Source organism: Pseudorasbora parva, chromosome 25 (assembly GCF_024679245.1).
Source record: "Pseudorasbora parva isolate DD20220531a chromosome 25, ASM2467924v1, whole genome shotgun sequence".
NCBI classification, from domain to species: domain Eukaryota; kingdom Metazoa; phylum Chordata; class Actinopteri; order Cypriniformes; family Gobionidae; genus Pseudorasbora; species Pseudorasbora parva.
This window is the reverse complement of record NC_090196.1, coordinates 10,223,506-10,247,041: the sequence shown is the minus strand read 5'-3', so window position 1 is coordinate 10,247,041 and position 23,536 is coordinate 10,223,506. Positions and strand designations below refer to the sequence as shown.

Here is a 23,536-nt window from a genome sequence, read left to right as displayed (position 1 = left end):
ACAACCCAGTCTCACGGCAGTTCGTGACATAATCACGAACTTTAATCTATTGATTCGTGTTCACGGACACGAATTTCCCTTTTTTTTCGTGTCACTACGCACGATTTTTAATCTAATGTATTTCAATGGGAAGAACATTTCGTGTCACTACGCACGATTTTTAATCTAAAGTATTTCAATGGGAAGTACAATTCGTGCATACTCCACGTTTTTCGTTCTGCATAGCACAGACGCTGTTTTTTTCAGGTTTTTTTTTTCTCATTTCTTATTCATTTTTAAAATTTAAGCGCTACATTACTCAACATTTATTCAGGAGATTTTATCCTGTTTGTTTGTTTTGTTTTTTGCTTCTAAATGTTGCTATTTTAATGTTGCCGTTTTTCCATCGGCTTGGTTTGTCAAATCTTACAGTAAATCTTACAGTACTCATGAGCCTTATCATCAACCGTTATGACCATATTTGTTTATTGTTTCTTCTTCGATTGTAAGAACGGGGATTCGTTTTGGATATTAATTAGATTAAAATAAATAAGTTTTAATGTAATTAATTAGTGGACGCCAGCATTACCCATGAGCCTTATCATCCGCTGCTATGGAGACGGAGCCAGTCAGCGTTGCCATTGGGTGATTTCTTCTGTGATCTCTCATTGCGCTCAAACCACTGTCCAGGTAAGTTATGAGTCTGAGAGGCTCGTAATTAATGATCATGTTTTTGCTATAATGTTATAATTGATGCTTTATTTGCCATTAGACTCACATGATTTACATGTTAGTGCAACGAAGTGCAAGCCCGACTAATGGTTTCCTCATTATAAGAAAAGAAAAGAAAAACTTGTGAAAATAGATTTGCTAAATGGCTAGCTAACTTCAACATAAGCTAATTCTAGTTATCTAAGTTAGACGATGTCATTTTATCTCGACTACTCATCGGGGTTCACCAACATCACTGTAATGTGCCAGTAATAACATTATTAGTTGGCCTAACCACGTTACTGCACATAACGTTGCCTTTAGATCTAGGGCGAGGAACCCCAGACTTACGTCACGCGCCTTTTAAAGACCTTTACGCGCCTTTTAATGACTTTTACGCGCCTTTAAACAGTTGAACAGGACATGGAAAACCGTGATTTTTTTTATTATATCCGTTTATCTTAAGTATTTATAAGGAAATGTGATTCTCTCACTATTGGGGTAAACATTATAAACCTTATATCAACATATCTACATAATTAACATTTTATGTTCTTCCTGCAGATCCTTTTCAACTTCACCTGTCTATTATCACCACTATTGCACCTGATTTAAAAAAAAAACCAACGGCACTTTTAAGAGCCAACCTTCATCTCTTCTCATCTTTTCTATCTCTCATATTCTCACTATCTATATCTCCATCTTTCTCTCTAGTTTTATCTATTTCTTAACATTTCCTCTCTGTCTTCATTTGTCTACTTGTCTGTCTTATCCGTCTTTGTCAGTCTGTCTGTATCTGTCTACGTTGCAATGGCCACCAAGCATAAACTGGATTCACAGGATCCCCACTACCAAGAGGGCAGACGCATGGCTCTTGAAATAAAACATGACCACATTCTAGCTGAAGCCAGGGTTAGAGTTTTTATATACCTTAATCATTTCATACTGTGACATAAGTCGTTCAACATCTTACTAACACACTATGTTGAGTTTTCATTAGTTTCACTAGTTACCTGTCCTTTGGTTCCAGTAATAAAACAATATATATATATATATATATATATATATATATATATATATATATATATATATATATATATATATATATATATATATATATATATATATATATTTAATAATCTTACAATAAATATTTACTCCCAACACACAGAGAGCAGCTGTGGAGAGGAAACACGCACTCTCTGGAGAAGATCCTCCACAGACCTCTAAAAGGGACTTTGTAGGACGTGGTAAACCAAGGGGGAGGCGAGGAGGGCGACGCCAAGCCTCATCTACAGGTTATATTTAAATTATTTGACATTTGTAGGAATTTACCAACTCAAATTAGAACACTAATTGCTTGTTGGGAGTTTAAAATATTCCAATATCTAAAAAGACATTAAAATGTAGATAAACCATTCAGTGGCACTATAGTAAAAGACAATACCAAGTACTTATTAGCAATATGTCTGATTTCATAAATTGTTCAGTATATATAGGTTGGAAAAAGAAGACATGAATGCAGTGATAGCCTAATTATTTTATGTACTGTTTTACAGTCACATACCCCACAGCTGAGTGCTCCCTGTCACCCAGTGTGGAGGTTCCACTTACTGTACCCTCTGCAAAATTAAATCCTCAAGAGGAATTTGGTAAGTCACAGGGATGAATTTAAGTTTTATTTTTTTTTAAATCCATGTATATTTAAAGAAAAACCCCTTAGACAAAACGGACAGTCCAGTAGATGGATTAAAGACACAATTTAGTAAATATTTGGGCCAATATTTGGGAATCATGAAATGGCATGTTTATTCTAAATATTGATCAGTTGACTTGTAACTGGTCCTCATCTAAATAGTCCTTTACTACTTTATTTTGTATTTTCTTTACAGAAAAAAATATGAAGAGGTTGTCTTATTTTTTGGCATCATGTCCTTCTGCTGAGCCTCAAAGAAGCTCTGCTTCATCATGGTCTTTTCGACAGCAGAAAGCCTCAGAGCGCTGGAAAGAAGCAAGACCATACAACCTAAAATGCCTTATTGCAAAAGAGGCTGTTGGTCATCCCTTGTGTTGGCTTTGCCACGAGCCTGCTGTTATTAGGTTGGTTTTCATTAATGTTAAACTTTAACTGTGCTAAACACTGAGCCCCTATGCACTCCTATAAAGGAATTTCAAACCTAGTATCTTAACTAATTTTGGAATAGCTTAAATTGAGTTTATTGTATTTGATATGAGTTATTTATTTGAAATATTATTTCAAATAAATATTGTATTTATTTTATATATTGTATTTATTTAATATTGTATTTATATTATATTATAATATTGTTCTATTTTCTCCCTAGGTGCAGAGAGTGTCTTCCTGAGGAGTGGTTCTGTGGGGACTGTGATGTATTGCATCACAAAAAACAGCCACTCCACAACAGGGAATGTGTGATTAATGGGTTTTTTGAAGCCATTCCTCCAACCTCTTGTGTCATTAAAGGGGAAGCTGGATATTGCATCCATGAGCAAGGTACGTTCTCTCAAATAGCCCTAATTTTGCTGTTCATGTGTGTCTGCAACCAGTTAAAAATAATCTATCTAAATGAGTGGTTTTCTTTCTTTTTGCCAGCTTGCATTTTGCCGACTGTAAAGATGTCAGTCTGCTCCTGTGAAGGCTCAAACTTCACCTTGGTTCCAGGCAAACCAGTGATTTTAATTACCATCAATGGTAAAAAAATAAAAACTATTTAAATTTCTGTTGTAGATTCGATTTTTGAAATTATGTCTAAATTTCTAAGTTTCCCCACTGAAACGTCAGAAAACCAAAATTCGCTTCACTGCGCCTGCATAAACACTAATAAAAGCTCATTCAGATGGTACAGATGAAACAGACATCATAAAGTTATCACACAATTCTTCTGGCAGCAACTTGTTCAGTGTATCTCAATCATGCACAAAAATGAAGTAACTGTTGGATGGGCAGAATGAACTAACTGTTGTAAAATAAAGTATGTGGTAAATGTGTATTTATAATTTTTTTAATTGACTTTTTTTGTTCCTAGGGCGTTTTGAGTTGCATCAGCCACTATACATATGTCAAACATGCCAGCAGCAGTGGTACCCTGATTTGAAGGACCTACTTAGGAGTGGATATTGGCCAGCCTCTGTAAACAATTCCACGCTGTATACTCTTGACCTCCTGAGCTCCTTTCAGGAACTAAAGGTCATAGCTCCTGGATTCTCCAGACAAGCCTTCGCAAAGCTGCTGGAGCATCGCACCAAGTGTGGAGGAAGAGTAAGTGTAATTGTTTTTACCATATTATAAAATTCTTTCCATAAGTAGACAACATCACAAATACTATTTCACTCTATATTTCTTTCAGTCTGGAAATATCAACGGCGATGCACTGCAGCGCAGCTTCTTAGAGTTTTCCTATACAACTTTTGAGGAAGACCAGCTCTGCTGTAGTGCTCCTTTCACCTGCCCAGCCTGCACGCCAGAAATGTTGGCTGTTTCAGCAGACGGAAACAGAAAGCTATATCGCTTTCGCCGAAACGGAAGGTGGTCTTTGTTCCAGTGTTTTTTATTATTGTTTTTTAAATATTTAATTAATGGATTTTTTCTTCTTCTTCAGCTCTGATGATTCTGGCTTTTTTGAGGGGCTCTTTGTGGCTGAAGACAGTGCGGTGTCTAGATTTGTTGACACCGTACAGAAAGCAGTGAGAAATGCAAGTTTAATCATAACTTGAGAAAAACAGTTGTTAAAAAAATAGCCATTTATGTCCGACCTTGATTTCCCCCCACTTCAACTACTTCTGCCAACTAACTACTACTCCAAAATCAAATTGAGAGAATAAATGCAATAATATATTGTATATAAAATATCTACAACATTTATAATTGATTTGTTGTGTGTGTTATGTGTCATAGACACAAGGAAGAGGCACATGTGGGGACTCCCAGTGGACAGCAGCGAGGGAGACTTCAAGGAGGGCTTCTAAATTGGATGAAGAGGGGATGGAGGTTGCTGTGTGTCGCCACGGATTCCTCCTAAAAGCCCTTAATATGTACAGAGGGGAGATATTTGCCTACCCTCTGTACCTTCAAAAGGAGCTCATGCCAGCCAGGGCGCAATTCTTTGCGATGGATGTGGCCTGCAAATATTGGCCATACTTGCAGAAAGTTGCTGGTGTCCTTCCTGCTCTTCAGGAGCTGACCACGATGAAACCGTTTCTAAGTGTTATGCATGCTCGAGCCCATGCTACTAAGTGTGAGGTATGTATAATATTTTTGCATTATATGTACATTTGTAATGAAGAAAAAAAACTATGAAGAGCTACACTATTCTATGTATCCTTTTTGTATAACCATTTCTTGTACAGATTTTAAAGCCCTTTAAGTTGTTATACTGGGCTACTGTATATAAATTAAATAAAATTGAATTGAATTTCTTCCACCCTTTACTAACAGATTAAATGGAGTGGTAAGAACCAGGAAGGAGCAGGGACAACCGCTGGTGAGGAGGTGGAGCAAGTGAACAGCTACCTCTCACGTTGCGCCCTGACAACCAAATATATGTCCAAAGCAGGTGATCAGAGTGTTTGCAATATTCCTGCATACTTTTTATAGATTAAGTGTAATCTCATTATTTGCTTTCAACAGCACGGGTGGACATGCTTACACTACACGCTATGGGGTGGAACCACAAAAAAAGCCTCTCTCTACATCAGGCACTATCCACAAGATATGTGAAGGTAAGTCTCTTATAAATAGTTCTGTGTGTTCTTTTTGTGTGCACTTGGCCTGTTGTTAATCACACAAAGTTTTAATCCTGATTATTGTATAACACTGTTTATCAGACTTGTCGAAGACTACAGAATGAGACTGCAAGGCTGTCAGAGCTAAAAACAGAGCTACACTGCACAGATGAAGTGGTGTCACAGTGGCTTTCTGATGTAAAGGAATGGGCAGCTGGTGGTAAGCATGACCAGATACAATAAAAACAACAAATATCCTTTTCCATTACTATCTGAAACAGTGGATTTGCTTTCACTATTACTTCTACAGAGACACCAGATACATCTCATGCCAGTCAAGTCACCGCACACAGAGGACTTCAGCAGTCAATTGAGGGGCTTTACCTTAGTGTGAGGCAGCGGAAACAAACCCTCTACCGTCAGAATGGTATAACTATATTATAAAATAGGTTGAAAATTCAAGCTACTATATGCATCCTACTCAACTAACAAAGACAACCACTGCCCTGCAGAGTTTAGTTGCAACCCTAATCAAACAAACCTGAAGCAGCTAACCAAGCTCTTCAGAATTGCTTGAAAACACACAGGCTGGTGCTCTGAAGATTAGATTAATCTTTAGATTAAAAACCCATTCTAAAGTAATCATATATGGGCTTATATATTATACATATATATAGTGCTGTATTCCATTCCTACCAATAGATCCCCTAAATGTTATACACTGAACCTCTGAATTACCTGTTTGTCAATCTAATTTATAATTTTTACATACTTCAATAGCTGCAGCTTTGCTTTCACTTTTTGGGTGCAATTTTTTTTTGCTGAACAGTTAAATCACAAACCTTTACCCCTATACTTCATGTGTTTAGACAGCAGCAAGATTCGCCATCGCCTTCGAAGGAAGCTGGCAGAAGACAAAAAGCTCCTTCTTCAGGAGATACAGAAATACAATGATCATGTACTAGACTCTGCCACAAACATTGACATAGCTGTGGTGGAGCATTCCCTTACTGGAGAGAGCACTGTGTGTCAAATATGGCCGTGGGAGGTTCATGGCAGTGGTATGTCAGTTTTCAGATGCTTCACAGTAATTTATTTACAGTTCTGCTACAGTATACTGAACATAGGCAGGCGTGTAACATTGAGTGTTGTAATATTAATTAGTTTTATATGTGTATTTTCTTATTAAAAAAAGTACGTTTGTTTGTTTGTTAAGAAACATTGCAATGCAATGCAAGATTGTCTAATGTATACATATAATTGTTATTGATTCTTAGCAAACATTTCAACCAAGAAACAACTGCATGACCAAGTGATGTTGACAATGCGACTGCAAGAGGAAACAAGGGTTTTGGTGTTGGAGATGGCACAACACTGCACATGGTTGCAGAGCCTGACGGTGGTTCTCAAGAACAAGTTGGCTGAGGAGGGTAAGTTGAATAAAAAGCTGTCCATTTAAAGTATTAATTTCAAGATGTTTTTTTAAATAAACCATATCAGTCTTAGTCAAAGAACTTGGGTGGAGTTGTTCGCTATTGTAATAAGTCAGTAAGGCTTTAAAGTGTCACAGTTGTTTGAGATGCAGTATGGGCAAATTTGTTGTACTTTGGCTGTTACATGAAAGTAGAAATTAACTAAATCATTTTTAACATTGGAATTTCTGTCCTGATATGTTACATGGGGTTAGCATAACATCAAGATTAATCTTATTTTATCTCCTCCAGTCAACATAGAAAACCTAGCTGGTTATCATCATCAAGCACCTTTTTCCTGATGTAACTCCATGAATGTTACACAACGTGTTACTTTAGCACAACTGTAGTAAAGATGAAAACTATTAATTTAAATTGTTTTTGTTCATTTAAAATGTTATTTTTTAATTTAGTGTTAATTTAAAAACAGCTATCAGACATTGGGTGAAAAACAAAACACTTTTCTACTTATTTAGACCTAGCTCCATAAAGTTACCTCAGTGAGCAATCATGTTGCCTCAAGTCAGTTTATGCAGAAGCTAGCCTGGTACTAGGGCAGCCATAGTATGCACATACAAATGCCAACCAGCCTGGCATGTATATTTGAATCGGTGAAATCTTTTTACTCCATTGAAGTTCTTTGGCCTTATAAAGCTATCGTAATATGTAGTTTGTCTTTAATGTATTTTTTTATTTATTTTGAGACATATAGACAAGGGAAATGAGGGACTTTGCTGTCTCTTAAGAAGAAGACTGTCAGAGGTGTCAGAAAGGATGCAAGTGGTCCTTCAACAGTACAAGACTGCTTTAGGTCCTGAGGCCTCTGTCCTTCTACATGTTGAAGAGGAAGATGAAAGTGGCCTCAGTAGTCCAGACACCAGTGAGGATGAAGAGGAAAACACAATTTAGGTATTTATTAATTTATTAAATAAGTGTATTTATTAATGCTTTACACACCTTGTTGCTTCTAAAACAAATAAAACTAAAACTTTTTTTCTCCATTTCCCTAGATGGAAGATGCACAAATGGACTGTTGGAGGAAATGGACTTGCCCTATATCTGTGTATTATTAGTATGCTGACTGATTAACCACATCAAAATCTTTATGCATTCTATATTGTCAAAAATTCAAACTGTCAATTTAGCAAGCACATTAATCCTCCTTGAAGATGCACAAACCTCTCAGTATAGATGCACCAATCTCAGATTTCTAAGTAATTTGCTGATTATTATTATTATTAGTCATGTTAATATATACAGTGGGTACGGAAAGTATTTAGACCCCCTTACATTTTTTCACTCTTTGTTATATTGCAGCCATTTGCTAAAATCATTTCAGTTAATTTGTTTTCTCATTAATGTACACACAGCACCCCATATTGACAGAAAAACATTTTGTCATCATTCAAACTGAAATATTACATGGTCCTAAGTATTCAGACCCTTTGCTGTGACACATATATTTAACTCAGGTGCTGTCCATTTCTTCTGCTCATCCTTGAGATGGTTCTAAACCTTCATTTAAGTCCAGCTGTGTTTGATTATACTGATTGGACTTGATTAGGAAAGCCACACACCTGTATAGAAGACGTTACAGGCAAGGCACAGATCTGGCCACGGTTACAAAAAAGACTCATGGCTGTATTAGATCAAAAGGTGCTTCTAAATGCTGAGCAAAGGGTCTGAATACTTAGGAAATGTGATATTTCAGTTTTTCTTGTTTAATAAATCTGCAAAAATGTCAACAATTCTGTGTTTTTCTGTCAATATCGTGTGCTGTTTGTACATTAATGAGAAAAAAAAAAATGATTTTAGCAAATGGCTGCAATATAACAAACAGGGAAAAATGTAAGGGGTCTGAATACTTTCCGTACCCACTGTAAACACAAAATGTTATATACACACACATTTCATTTGCAAAAATGGCAATCGCAATTTTAACCAGAAAAATCACAATTAGATATTTGCCCCAAATTGTGTAGCCCTACTTATGACCCTTCCTCTATAATTACTTGCATTTCCCCACATTCACTTATTCTTCAGTGCAGCAGCAGCGTAGGATCTTTGCTTTTTCCCCCCAGAGGGGTGTTGATTGAGTGTTTTATAGGATATAACTGTTATGTAGCTTTATATAACTGTACCATTGAAAATAAACATCATGAATAAAAAATTCTTTCTTCAAAATGGTTAATTTGTTGACAATTTATCTGTCACTGTCAGTTTTGTCCTTTCAAACACATTGTACATTGTTACAGGAAATTTAACTAACACATACATTAAGTACTTGTATAATGCATTAGATAGTATTTAACAGAAAAATACAGTTTTATGTGTTATGATTATACTTTATATTGTACATTTTTACAGTTGATATAACTTGATTCCTTGTTCTGTTTGTGCTTTACAAGGTGACTTGACCTCATTGTCCAGTGTTATTAAATACAGCCTGGTGGCTTGTTTGAATAAGCTTTGATGTATTTTTGTGAAAGACAAAAAATAAAGTATTTTTCAAAGATGAGCCTTTAATGTTTTTAAAATTAAGATAATGTAATATTAAGATATATACCTATATCTGGTCTGCTATTTATTGACTATAGTTCAGCCTTTAACACCATAGTTCCCATTAAGCTAACTAACAAACTCCTGGATCTCGGGACTGAATTCTTCTCTCTCACAGGATTGAAGATTTCCTCACTGGCAGACCTCAGGTGGTGAGAGTAGGACAGTTCACCTCCACCTCCATCACCGTGAGTGTGGGAGCTCCACAGGGCTGTGTCCTCAGTCCCCTGCTCTACACGCATGACTGTTTGTCCACATACAGCTCCACCTCTGTCATCAAGTTTGCGGATGATACTGTTGTCCTGGGCCTCATTTCCAACAACATTTACATTTCACTGCCGGTTGTATTCTGTATAACTGTGTATGTGACAAATAAAAACTCTTGAACTTGAACTTGAATATACCGATCAGGCATAACATTATGACCACTGACAGGTGAAGTGAATAACTGAGTATGTCTTCATCACGGTTCCTGTTACTGGGTGGGATATATTAGGCAGCAAGTGAACATTTTTTTCCTCACAGTTGATGTGTTACAAGCAGGAAAAATGGGCAAGCGTAAGGATTTGAGCAAGTTTAACAAGGGCCAAATTGTGATGTCTAGATGACTGGGTCAGAGCATCTCCAAAACTGTGGCTCTTGTGGGCTGTTCCCAGTCTGCAGTGGTCAGTATCTATCAAAAATGCTCCAAGGAAGGAACAGTGGAGAACCGGCCACAGGGTCATGGGCGGCCAAGGCTCATTGATGCACATGGGGAGCGAAGGCTGGCCCGTGTGGTCCGATCAAACAGACGAGCTATTGGAGATCAAACTGCTCAAGAAGTTAATGCTGGTTCTGATAGACATGTGTCAGAATACACAGTGCATTGCAGTTTGTTGCATATGGGGCTGCATAGCTGCTGACCATTTAGGGTGCCCACAGCTCATCCCTGTCCACCCCCGAAAGTGCCAACAGTGGCATGTAAGCATCAGAACTGGTCCACGGAGCAATGGAAGAAGGTGGTCTGATCTGATGAATCACGTTTTCTTTTACATCATGTGGATGGCCAGGTTTTAGTCTGTGTATGTGTGAGTGTATTTCTATTGTTATGTCTGTTTTGCTTCATGTACATTAGTTATTATGTGGTAAGGACTCCATTGAAAACTAAATGAATCATCCCTTGGGGTTTATCATTTAAAAAAAACTTGCAGAAATAGTCACCAAAATAAATCACCTTTTTAAATGACCATCCAGTGCATTACTACAGACATGGGGGAAGGACTGAAGTACTTGGGTTAGGGCTGAAAACAGATCTTGCATGCCATCATGAAAATAAGGTTAATAATTAGGCCATGTCTGTGAAGCTATGCTTGGGCAAAGTTCTATCCATGAAACTGAGAATTACAACATTGTCATAGAACAAAACCAAATGTATTGGGTAATAAAACAGATTCTGTCATTTTATAAACTTTGGTTTGACTAACTTGGGTCATTAATTCCATGTAACAAGAAAAAACAAAACAAAAAAACAAACAAACACAAAGCTTCATTATACTGGGCCTTCAGAGTGCTCTCTGAATCTATAGACCCGGGACAGGTGTCAATGAAATGATACAATTAAAACTTTGTCTTAGAGCTAAACCAAATACATCATTGGAAAGGTCTTGATCTGGAGAATAACATATGTCAGTATGAAGATTATTCATGGCTTCTGATTTCTGAATACTGACATTTGAACCTTGACATTGGACCATGTTTGAAGGCTTATAATCCAGCAACAAGAAGGTCTCCAGACATGGGACAAATGTTATAGAGAGTTTCAGACCTCAGCTATCATGTGAGTATTAGTCACTATTTGGCACCAACTTTGGGCACTATCAAAAATAGCCCACAAGCAATTTTCACCCATTTAAAAATAATGTTTTTACAATCTGATAACACCAATGTCTTTCCCACCCCCTAAAACCCTTAGGAATGCCCATTGTTTAATCCTACCAACATCTAATTATGGAGAATATGCCAATGTATTTAAAAACTACAATTACCAGTAGAGACGCGCCATTAAACTTCCTATTAAGCTCCAAATCAGCGGCCATACTTGAAGTTCTTCCAGTTTCCTGAGTTTGGTTAGGGTTAGGGTTTTAAAAATGTATATTTACTTTATATATCAAAAATCTCTTACAGCTAGAACATACATTGTTATGCTTTTAGACGATTAGGGTGAAAAAAACGCTGAAAATGTCAGTTCATCGGGGATATTTGACTGCTATTTTTAGAACAACTAAGTATCAGGGCCGTCTCCAGTGTATTTATAACTACAATTCCCACATGAGAGGCGCAATAGAACTCATTACAAAGCGTATCAATGAGCCACCATACTTGTAGTTTTTCCTGTTTCCACAGCAGGACTACGGTGATCAACAATCTACTACAGCCGAAACATCCAAAATACTGCATTTAGATGATCAGGGTAAAAAAAAGAAAAAATCGTCAGGATGTCTGCTAATCGTTTAGCTGGTAGTAGTACTGTAGAAATTAAAATCGAGTTATTAATTATATATAGTTATTAGTGATCAATGTCGGCGGGAGTAATGCCAACCTTCAAACAGTGTTTTTTGTTGTTGTAATTATGGCCTATGAAGACTTCCAAAATGTGTGATAGCCTCTCCAATCAAGACCTTCACAACAAATCAGTAACTGTCTTTTAACTAGTGACAAAAACTGTTAAATTCTAGTAACTATAACCATTATCCAGATAGGCAGGCCTATCTTTATAATTAAATGCTACCACAAATTTTAATTTCAAAATAATTTCATAATAATTTCAAAATAATTTCATAATTGTTAAATAAGCCATACGGCTGTATTTCTTAACAGTGAACTCTGAGGTTAACTTTAAAAGAAGACAACAGAATATGAAATCAAGTTATATGCCAACTGTAATAAAATAACATATAGTGCAATGTATAATCATGTTATAAATATAAAAACATGTTTCAGAAGAACATCCGAAAAGGAAATGGAGTTGGATTAAGTACATTTCTATTTAAGCCTACTTGAGATTAAACTCCATGTGTCACATTTATTGGAGATTTTAACCTTTACATAAATATGAGAAATGACTTCAAATGCACCACAGAAACAATTTAATAATAAATAGGCAGAAACCAAAATGGCTTTCAAAACATACATTTTATTTAATTTTCATTCATTTGGAGAAAATCCTTTGGCTGCCAGGATTGGGCCCACTCTTCACCACTAAAAACAGAAGTGATTTAGTTTCTGTTACTTGTTTGTTGTTTCCTACAAACATAAACCTTTTTTTATCATTATTTTCATAAAGTGTAAAGCACACATTACAAAACATGTATTTTATTTGTATAACAGTGTTTAATATTCAATTATGAAGGACCACTACAGTTTATGAAACAGAACAATTTGCTACATTATTTTAGCAAAAAACATGAACGAAGTTAAAGTAAATTAACAATGCATGCATTCATTCATAAAGCAGAAAAACAGAAGAGTACATACCATACTGGACAGGGCTGCCAGTCAACCAAAATTTCTGCTTTGCCCTACCAAGAAAAAACAAAGAAACGTTAATTCCATTCTTAACATAAGGCTATTGTGTTTGGCTATAGGCATTGAGTTCCATTTATACAGTGGGTCATTGTTAATATTTACAGTATCTGATCATGACTTTTACAGTACAATATCCTTCCGAATCTGTAATTCAAAAAGACTAAACACATAAAAAGTATCTACCTAACAATTATGGTGTGTGTATAGTATGTATTGCCACAACACAAGGAAGCTTCTTAATTCTATATTACAGTCTGCATACTCTCTACACTATGGATTTCTTTTATGACTGTCTAACCTTTCTCACTCTTTCTCTTACTACACTCCTGATGGGGAAAGCTTCTAGGCGAGTGTGGTAGGAGCAATCTGTGAACATCAAAAAACATGTTTCAAATATTTCTTACATTAGGAACAAAATAAACACAACTATGAAGACTTAAGTAGTGACCAGACTTGTAAGGTGATGTTTATCACTAGGGGTGCACCGATCCGACTTTTTCAGTCCCGATACCGATACCGATGCCTGGGCTTTGTGTATCTGTCGATACCTGATACCGATCCGATACTATTGTTAAATTAATAATAAACTGTATACCTTCCTTGAAGAGACTAAAGGCACCAGACTTTACTAAATAAAGATAATAGACAAAATAACAGATGTATGCAAAGTGTTGAATTCTTATTTATTTAAAAAACAATTGTGCATTCAAATCTAAAATATAATTTAGGGCTCGACATTAAGCATGCTCCTGTCTCTCCTTCGGATAAGTAAAATGGTCATTCACTTGTCCGAGTAAAAAATGTGCTTGTCTGGAAAAAAGTTAGATTTGTGTGTGTGTGTGTGTGTGTGTGTGTCCTCCCTCATGAGAGGACTCGAGACTGGTGTGGCTCGCAGGTGACGCTCTTTCGTCATCACGCCCTCGTCTCGCTCGTCCACCTCGCCACAGTCAACACACTGATGCATCAATCATTGGATTTACATGGACTTACTCTTTTGGGGCTTTTTCTTGTCAGGCATATTCCTTGGTCCCTCTGTGGGATAGAAGATTACAATCCACTCAGAAAAAATTAATAAATCATTAATAAAAAAGATGCACTTTGTATTGTCTTTTCAACCTAAATATGGGTCCCTTGTGCTTCTAAGAGTCCCCCAAAATATGAGAAAAGACCATGCTCTCTATTTCGGTAATTGTGTGTGCAAACAAGCCGTTTATATTTGGCTCCACATTTTAGTAGTAGGCTTCTAGAATGCTTAGTCTAAAACAACTTGTTTCAGATAGACGATGAACTTAGGGTCTGCATAAAGGCCAGTTTAAGATATTAGATTTTTTTGTAACTGCAAAGCTACTATCAGAATACAAATATAGAACTAGAAACAAGCATAATAGATCCCCTTTAAATTCTAATTAATTAATTAATTAATTAAATTCCTTTAGAGAATCTGGTTGACAAACGAGCTATGGTAAGAGTTACTAACCACCAATAATTACACTACAAACATTATTTACATACCTGACTTTCTCTTTTTGCGACTCTTGACTGTGTCCCAGGCTGACCCTGTGAAGACAGTTGTAGGTTTGGAGAAAGAAAATTACTCACCAAATAAAGATTTTTATTTCTTATTATTTAAGTCTTCTTATTTTAAATACTGGAAGATCACAACATTACAAAAGTGCTGCAGTACAAGTTCTTATAGGTGTAAAGTTCATGTATTGCTATTGCGAGTGAATTAAGGTTGGTGCATTAACTCGTATTAACTAGCTTTTGTCCATCCTGTTTGTGATAATCCCAATTTGTTTAATTTGCTGTCTTGTTCAGGGAAAATGGTGTCGTGAGAATGAAATGTAATGTTTCAATTGGTAACTCTTTTTATCTGTCCTAATTACCTTGTCCTTCCATAGAGCTCGCCTGCTTCACCTGCTCCTGCCCGTCTGTAGAGCTCGCCTGCTTCACCTGCTCCTGCCCCTCTGTAGAGCTCGCCTGCTTCACCTGCCCCTGCCCGTCTGTAGAGCTCGCCTGCTTCACCTGCCCCTGCCCCTCTGTAGAGCTCGCCTGCTTCACCTGCTCCTGCCCCTCTGTAGAGCTCGCCTGCTTCACCTGCTCCTGCCCCTCTGTAGAGCTTGCCTGCTTCACCTGCCCCTGCCCGTCTGTAGAGCTCGCCTGCTTCACCTGCTCCTGCCCCTCCGTAGAGCTCGCCTCTGTAGAGCTCGCCTGCTTCACCTGCTCCTGCCCCTCCGTAGAGCTCGCCTCTGTAGAGCTCGCCTGCTTCACCTGCTCCTGCCCCTCCGTAGAGCTCGCCTCTGTAGAGCTCGCCTGCTTCACCTGCCCCTGCTCCTCCGTAGAGCTCGCCTCTGTAGAGCTCGCCTGCTTCACCTGCCCCTGCTCCTCCGTAGAGCTCGCCTGCATGGCTCTCACCTCCTCCCAGTTGCTCGTGTTCTCCAATGGGTTACAGGGTGTGAGGTGCAGTGTAATCAGCTGATCATCATTGCCACTTGAATTCTGGGTCCAGCCTGTGCAAGTTAAACAAGTGTTGTATTTTGCTTACTTAAAACATCGAGGTTAACCATGAGCTTGAACTGTACTAGCCTTGCTGCGATAGTCGCTGTACCTGTTGTTCAGGCTTAGCACCGGTTACATCATGCTCCCACTGTTTTTTGTATTTGTTTATAGTAATAAAGTCAAATAGTTTAGTTAGAGAACAAACACTACAATTACAGCGTGAGCTGAATGAGAGTGGCAACACAGACCAGCAGCAGAAGGCAGATTTCATTTATCATGAGAGCAAGGAGCTAAATGACAAGATGATCAAGATGATGATGTAAAAGCGTCTATTTAAGGGAGTTTGTCATTGTACTTTTTCGTTGTTGTGATTTTCATTAAGAATAATAGGCTAATATCTGCAAATCTATATTTGATTGATTTTCTAATACTATAAACAAATACAATATATATTTTAGGCAGGAAAAAAAACTGAGTGCTCATAATATTTATTATTATGATTTTAGTTTTTATACGTTAATTATAAACTTTATTTTAATTTTATTTTTTGTCAGTAACTAGTACATTCAGTCAGTGCTAATTTTGGGACATATTGCTTGGCTCTTATCGTCTCGGATAACTCTTCTCGGCTGTTGACAGTTGGCTGTTGACAGTTGGCAGTTTGAATGGACTCCCTCATGACAGGAGAGGACTTTTATACATCTAAAACCTTTTTTGTACGGATTTTTACGGTTTTTCTCCTAATTTCAAAGACTTTTACTCACCCCTGCTATCTCTTCTAACATCGGCTGTTTGCTGGAATTGCTGGGAGTTGCCGCATACACTCTGCTATGGTATGGACCATCATCTCGCTGTGCCTGACAGTGTTCCAGCTCTGTGTTTCTATAATGCATAGCGCTAGTCAAAACCTTCCAGCGGCCGTCATGAAGCTTAAATATTCCATCCCACAGCTGCTAAATTTCAACGACCGCACATTTCCGGCGTGCATCGCGGTCATTAAGGAACTTGGACTTCTGCGCAGACGGCGTTACATCCATAGAGGCTCTCGTCGCGGGCTAGTTTATCATCAGCCTGAAAACTCTGCATCAGCCATACCATCCATCTGGACCTCCGTCGCACATCTGCCGCGTCATCACAACAGTTTTGCTCTCCGTTTTGGCAACACGGGAAACACGGGAATCACCGCGAGATCTCACCAATCTAAACTGGATTGCACGGGAAACACCGCGAGATCTTTTAGCACAGCGCATGACAGAAAACGTGGAGTGGATTTTAGTGTTTTACGGCCAATAACGAGATTCACCACCCCATCAACGCTCAAAATAGAACTTTTTAATGCACAATCCCTCACAAATAAGTCATCTTTCATCCAAGACCACATCATTGATAAGAGATTAGACCTTATGTGCTTAATGGAAACATGGCATCAGCCTGCAGTTTACGCAGCACTTAATGATGCCTGTCCTCCTGGTTACAGCTATCTGGAGAAAGCCCGCTACACTGGTCGTGGTGGTGGCTTAGCTGTAATTCATAGACAATCATTGGAGCTGTCTTTTCTCCCTCTGCCCACAGTGTCATCATTTGAATACCTTGCTTTTAAATGTAAACCCCCTTTTTCGTTGACAATACTGCTCATTTATCGGCCCCCAAAAACAAATTCAGTTTTTATCTCTGAGATGCATGACTTTCTCACAACACTCTGCTCTACTTCTGCCAACATTTTAATATTAGGAGATTTTAATATTCATGTAGATACCCCCTCCTGCCACCTGGCAGCTGAGTTTCTGCAATTATTGGACTGCCTCAATCTCCAACAGCATGTGGATGGACCCACTCATTCTAGGGGGCACACTCTGGACTTGGTCATTTCCAACTCTCCTCATATTAGAAACCTCTTGGTGTATGATCTGGGTGTGTCTGACCACCAGGCCATCTCATTGGAGCTGCCACGCCCCTCTTCCCTTACCAAAGATTCCCGTCAAATTTGCTTCAGGAACCTGAAAAAGATTAACCAAGACTCTTTAACTACAGACCTTCAGCAATTCTCCTCTGTTGATCTCTCCTCAGTCTCTGAGTCGGTTGACTTCTACAACAAGTCTCTGAGCAGCCTTCTAGATCTTCACGCACCTGTCATAACTAGAATGGTCACCTTCTCGCGCTCAGCACCCTGGTACACCAGCGAACTGCGGAAGATGAAGACGGTTGGGCGTGTACTTGAGAGGCGTCTCAAGCTCTCAGGACTCACTGTTCATAGGCAAGCCTATAGAGATCATCAGAAGGCCTACGCAAGGTGTTTAAGAGATGCTCAGTCACAGTTCTACTCTAGCATCATCAACAATAACCCTGGAAACTCCAAGAAGCTTTTCTCCACTATTAATCACATCCTCAAACCGCAAACTCACTCTTTTTCAGAAGCCACAGAAGAGAGGTGCAATAAGTTCATGACCTTTTTTAGGAACAAAGTAGACAACATCCACTTGCTCCTATCTAGCACCTCCGCTCTGCCTGTCCCGTCTGTTGATCCACAGCCAGGGACCTTCCAACATCTCTGCTGCTTCTCCATCATCACACAGCTCGAGGTTGAGGACATCATCAGAAAAATGAAACCATCCACCTGTGCACTGGATCCTTTTCCTACAGCCTTGGTAAAATCTAACCTCAGTGTCTTAAGTCCATTCATTACCAAGATTATTAATAATTCCCTCCAGGCTGGCCATGTTCCTTCATCTCTTAAAACTGCTATCATCAGACCACTTCTGAAAAAACCTACTTTAGACCCAGATGTTAATGACAACTACAGGCCCATCTCCAACCTCCCATACCTCTCTAAGGTGCTGGAAAAAGTTGTTGCTGCACAGCTTCAGGTCCATTTGGAGCATAACCATCTTTATGAGAAATTTCAGTCTGGTTTCCGCTCAGGACACAGCACAGAAACAGCTTTGGTCAGGGTCACAAACGATCTTTTGATGGCGGCAGATGCTGGTTCCCCATCCCTTCTCATCCTCCTGGACTTAACTGCAGCTTTCGATACAGTTGACCATAACATCCTCCTTCACCGTTTACATTCCACCATTGGTCTCTCTGACTCGGTCCACAACTGGTTTTCTTCTTATCTCACTGGGAGAACTGAATATGTCGCGTTAGGAGAAGCTACATCCCTGTCACACAATGTCACCTGCGGTGTCCCTCAAGGCTCTGTGCTCGGACCCACCCTGTTCATACTCTACATGCTCCCCCTTGGCCGTCTCATCAACCGGCATGGGATTTCTTTTCACTGCTATGCTGATGACACTCAACTTTACTTTAGGACAAGTTCATCTCCCTCTGCTGACCTCACACCATCCACTTTGATCACTTGCCTGGATGAGATAAAGGCGTGGATGAAGCAAAACTTTCTGCAGCTAAACAGCTCCAAAACTGAAGCTATCCTAGTCGGCACTCCACTTCAGGTCCAGAAGTCCGTTATCACCAGCATTGCTTTCTCTGATCAGGTCATTCCTCTTTCCACTTCAGTCACGAATCTGGGGGTCAGAATGGAATCACAGCTTACTTTTGAAGCGCACATCAAACACCTGTGTAAGACCTCCTTCTTCCACCTCAGAAACATTGCCAAACTTCGTCCCATTCTATCGCTGGCTGATGCGGAGAAGCTTGTCCATGCCTTTATCTCCTCCAGGCTGGACTACTGCAATGCGCTCCTTATTGGCATCCCTAGCAAAAATCTCCAGAGGCTGCAGTGTATTCAGAACAGCGCTGCTAGGATTCTCATGAGGGTGCGCAAATACGACCACATCACCCCCATTCTAAAATCACTCCACTGGCTTCCTGTGTCATTCAGGATCGAGTACAAGATCTCTCTCCTTACCCACCAGTGCATCCATGGTGATGCTCCCTCCTATCTCAAGGAACTCCTCACCACACAAACAGCCACTCGTAACCTCCGCTCTGTTTCGCTGTATCGCCTCAAAACTCCCACAGCCAATCTCCGTACTATGGGGGATCGGGCATTCTGCTCTTCAGCCCCCAGTCTGTGGAATGCTCTCCCTGACCACCTGCGGACTCCACAGACTATAGATACTTTTAAGCGTGGTCTTAAAACCCACCTTTTCAGCAGAGCTTTTAATTGACTTTTAATTGACTTGCTACTTGTTTAATTTATTTTATTTTATTTTTCGGTTTTATTTATTTATTGTTGTTGATTGTTTTGTTTTTGTTTTTAAATTCTGTAGCACTTTGAGATTTTGTTTAATATAAAGTGCATTATAAATAAAATTTATTATTATTATTATTATTATTAATATCTATAAAATGAATGACACCAAGTGTAATATTTGTTTACAGACTGGGTAAAACTATTCAGTTCAGACTGGACTGTGTGTAGTGCGCTAAACTACTTTGGGCTTTAGTCTTTATGCAATTTCCATTAATGCTCTACATTTCAGCACTGTCCTCAATTTTGTTTATATAATTTTGTTTGTTTTGTATATGGAGATTCATTATCATTTGATTCATTGACTCAGTGACTAAAATGGGTCTTTGTAAATTTCATGGGTCTAATTCGTTTATGTCCCTGTAAAAATCGCTTTAGTCAGTTGTGAAAATTTTAAATTATTCTTTCCATTTGCGTCTACAAGACATGTGATGTGACATCACTGTGTTGATAGAGACGACAGATAGAGGAGCCTATGATCATACAATCATTTAGCAGCAGAAAAAAAGTGATTAATCAATTTATCTTAACATTTCTTCATAATGGTCCCATTTTGTTCAGCATTTATGTGAGATAATTATAATGTATGAATGTCCTCATAATGTTCTAGCATAAATGCACATGGATTACACTGAATGTAATATTAAACATTGAATAAATTAAATTTTTAAGGGTGAGCCACCCTTTAAGATTTAAACATTGATAAAATCTTTGGCACATTCAACACAAGTTGTGAACTTTGACTTTAAAAATACAGTGCATGCATCTCACCTTCACAAAGGTATTCATAAAATGAACCTATCTTCTGAAGGTAGTCCTGGGCATAGGTGGAGAGTGTGCAGCGAGGGGTTAATATTTCACACTTGTGTTCTTTTTTTTTGGTCTCCTTTCCAAGAAGCAGAACTGGCTTGTATCCAATGGCATGAAGTTTCTCAAGCTGCAATAACAATGTGTATGCTGTTTAAAGTAATAGTAAAACAACATCAAAAATAACTAAGTATATTCATTATTGAGAAAATATGTGACCCTGGTCCACAAAAGTCAAAAGTTGCACAGGTATATTTGTGGCAATAGCTAGGGCTGTGACGGTGGCACGGTGGTCATGGCGACCGTCACAGCCCTAGCAATAGCCAACAATACATTTTATGGGTCAAAATGATAGTTTTTCTTTTATGCCAAAACTTATTAGGATATTAGGTAAATTTTTGTATAACTAAGTATGTGCAAACAGGAAAAGCTCATAAAGTAGAGGCAAACACTAACTCTTATATAGAAAAACTGCAAATTGATCAATCTGACACCATGAGGGTACAATATAACTTTTGCAACATTAGTAGCTTGGGTTTGTCACCTACATGGATAAGATTGTGTAACCACTCTGCAATTGGACAGTGGCAATCTATGCTGCACATAAATTTAAGTTGACGTTTGTAATTGTAAAGTGCTTTGAGTAGTACAGTATGAATGTAGCAGCATGAATGCAGTCCATTTGTTATTTCTCATTCACTTGATAAGAAAGTTTGATTATTATATTGCATAATGCCCGCCCGTATTTGTTATGAACTCAGCTACGGTAGATAATTTAGGACTGTAAGGTGACGATGTGCTTGACAATTATATTACAACTAAAAACAGAACAATAAATTACATTCTTACAAGTTCACAATTACATCTGACTTAAAAATTGTGTTAAATTGCACTTTTAAATTTACAAATTTCAAATCTATCAAAATATCAATTTAAACAAAGATACTTTTATTTAACGATCTATATTGGCCAAAAATAATGCCTTTCTGACCTTGCACTGGAATGCTAACAAAATCACAAATGGTAACACTGAATTTACTTCCTAGATGATCTGGGACACTGTAATGTCATGTAAGAAATTGTACATACCATGAGGATGGCTTCATCCTTGATGGATGCGACGTTGTGGTTCTTCTTGTGACCACAAACCCATTCTTCTCGCTTGTCATCAAACCTCTGAAGCTTCTTCTTGAGACGCTGCTTCAGAGGCTGCTCCTTTTTACAATGAGAGCAGATTTTTTGTGCACAAAATAAAATGCCCTGACAAAAGGGACACACCTTTTTCGTAGACCCCCCAGGCATTATAATAAAACTGACAGATACAGACAGACAGACTGACAAAGACGGATAAGACAGACAAGTAGACAAATGAAGACAGAGAGGAAATGTTAAGAAATAGATAAAACTAGAGAGAAAGATGGAGATATAGATAGTGAGAATATGAGAGATAGAAAAGATGAGAAGAGATGAAGGTTGGCTCTTAAAAGTGCCGTTGGTTTTTTTTTTAAATCAGGTGCAATAGTGGTGATAATAGACAGGTGAAGTTGAAAAGGATCTGCAGGAAGAACAGAAAATGTTAATTATGTAGATATGTTGATATAAGGTTTATAATGTTTACCCCAATAGTGAGAGAATCACATTTCCTTATAAATACTTAAGATAAACGGATATAATAAAAAAAATCACGGTTTTCCATGTCCTGTTCAACTGTTTAAAGGCGCGTAAAAGTCATTAAAAGGCGCGTAAAGGTCTTTAAAAGGCGCGTGACGTAAGTCTGGGGTTCCTCGCCCTAGATCTAAAGGCAACGTTATGTGCAGTAACGTGGTTAGGCCAACTAATAATGTTATTACTGGCACATTACAGTGATGTTGGTGAACCCCGATGAGTAGTCGAGATAAAATGACATCGTCTAACTTAGATAACTAGAATTAGCTTATGTTGAAGTTAGCTAGCCATTTAGCAAATCTATTTTCACAAGTTTTTCTTTTCTTTTCTTATAATGAGGAAACCATTAGTCGGGCTTGCACTTCGTTGCACTAACATGTAAATCATGTGAGTCTAATGGCAAATAAAGCATCAATTATAACATTATAGCAAAAACATGATCATTAATTACGAGCCTCTCAGACTCATAACTTACCTGGACAGTGGTTTGAGCGCAATGAGAGATCACAGAAGAAATCACCCAATGGCAACGCTGACTGGCTCCGTCTCCATAGCAGCGGATGATAAGGCTCATGGGTAATGCTGGCGTCCACTAATTAATTACATTAAAACTTATTTATTTTAATCTAATTAATATCCAAAACGAATCCCCGTTCTTACAATCGAAGAAGAAACAATAAACAAATATGGTCATAACGGTTGATGATAAGGCTCATGAGTACTGTAAGATTTACTGTAAGATTTGACAAACCAAGCCGATGGAAAAACGGCAACATTAAAATAGCAACATTTAGAAGCAAAAAACAAAACAAACAAACAGGATAAAATCTCCTGAATAAATGTTGAGTAATGTAGCGCTTAAATTTTAAAAATGAATAAGAAATGAGAAAAAAAAAAACTGAAAAAAACAGCGTCTGTGCTATGCAGAACGAAAAACGTGGAGTATGCACGAATTGTACTTCCCATTGAAATACTTTAGATTAAAAATCGTGCGTAGTGACACGAAATGTTCTTCCCATTGAAATACATTAGATTAAAAATCGTGCGTAGTGACACGAAAAAAAAGGGAAATTCGTGTCCGTGAACACGAATCAATAGATTAAAGTTCGTGATTATGTCACGAACTGCCGTTCGCTGTGCACTGAGAGTAGGTGTTTTTGCATTGCATTGAATACCCTGTGCAATGGTTTATAATATAAGGATAATAATAATTATAATATTATAATATAAGGAGTCTATTGTTTATGTATAGAAAGTTCAAGTTTATCGGATCCAGGGTCAGATTTCTTTTTTTTCCAAAAAAGTCATCCTTCAACTACTGATGGAA

The 23,536-nt window shown here is 38.1% G+C and overlaps 2 protein-coding genes across 6 annotated transcripts; one reads left to right on the top strand and one right to left on the bottom strand.

Annotated features, from left to right (window-relative positions):
* The first annotated feature begins 7 nt into the window (after nt 1-7).
* LOC137065329 (uncharacterized) lies at nt 8-9,091 on the top strand. 3 transcript variants are annotated; one of them, XM_067436946.1, is made up of 19 exons: nt 8-669; nt 1,476-1,602; nt 1,862-1,988; nt 2,250-2,342; nt 2,583-2,790; nt 3,036-3,205; nt 3,305-3,403; nt 3,738-3,970; nt 4,059-4,237; nt 4,311-4,404; nt 4,607-4,951; nt 5,147-5,264; nt 5,339-5,430; nt 5,536-5,653; nt 5,744-5,860; nt 6,303-6,494; nt 6,711-6,863; nt 7,618-7,814; nt 7,916-9,091. In XM_067436946.1, exons 2-18 carry the CDS (start codon nt 1,501-1,503, stop codon nt 7,812-7,814), a joined length of 2,637 nt encoding a protein of 878 aa, XP_067293047.1. In that variant the 5' UTR covers nt 8-669; nt 1,476-1,500; the 3' UTR covers nt 7,916-9,091. The 3 variants fall into 3 exon arrangements, with proteins under 3 accessions (XP_067293047.1, XP_067293046.1, XP_067293048.1); XM_067436945.1 differs by having other exon boundaries at nt 1,255-1,602; XM_067436947.1 differs by lacking the exon at nt 7,916-9,091 and having other exon boundaries at nt 8-1,602; nt 7,610-7,694.
* Nucleotides 9,092-12,616: 3,525 nt separating this feature from the next.
* LOC137065357 (uncharacterized) lies at nt 12,617-23,071 on the bottom strand. Of its 3 annotated transcripts, XM_067436969.1 has the most exons (10): nt 22,685-23,071; nt 21,634-22,099; nt 20,509-20,674; nt 15,249-15,538; nt 14,915-15,053; nt 14,541-14,585; nt 14,019-14,060; nt 13,327-13,394; nt 12,978-13,021; nt 12,617-12,701 (listed from the first exon to the last, which is right to left on the bottom strand). In XM_067436969.1, exons 2-10 carry the CDS (start codon nt 21,844-21,846, stop codon nt 12,641-12,643), a joined length of 1,068 nt encoding a protein of 355 aa, XP_067293070.1. In that variant the 5' UTR covers nt 21,847-22,099; nt 22,685-23,071; the 3' UTR covers nt 12,617-12,640. The 3 variants fall into 3 exon arrangements, with proteins under 3 accessions (XP_067293070.1, XP_067293068.1, XP_067293069.1); XM_067436967.1 differs by having other exon boundaries at nt 14,915-15,538; XM_067436968.1 differs by lacking the exon at nt 13,327-13,394 and having other exon boundaries at nt 14,915-15,538.
* Nucleotides 23,072-23,536: the final 465 nt, after the last annotated feature.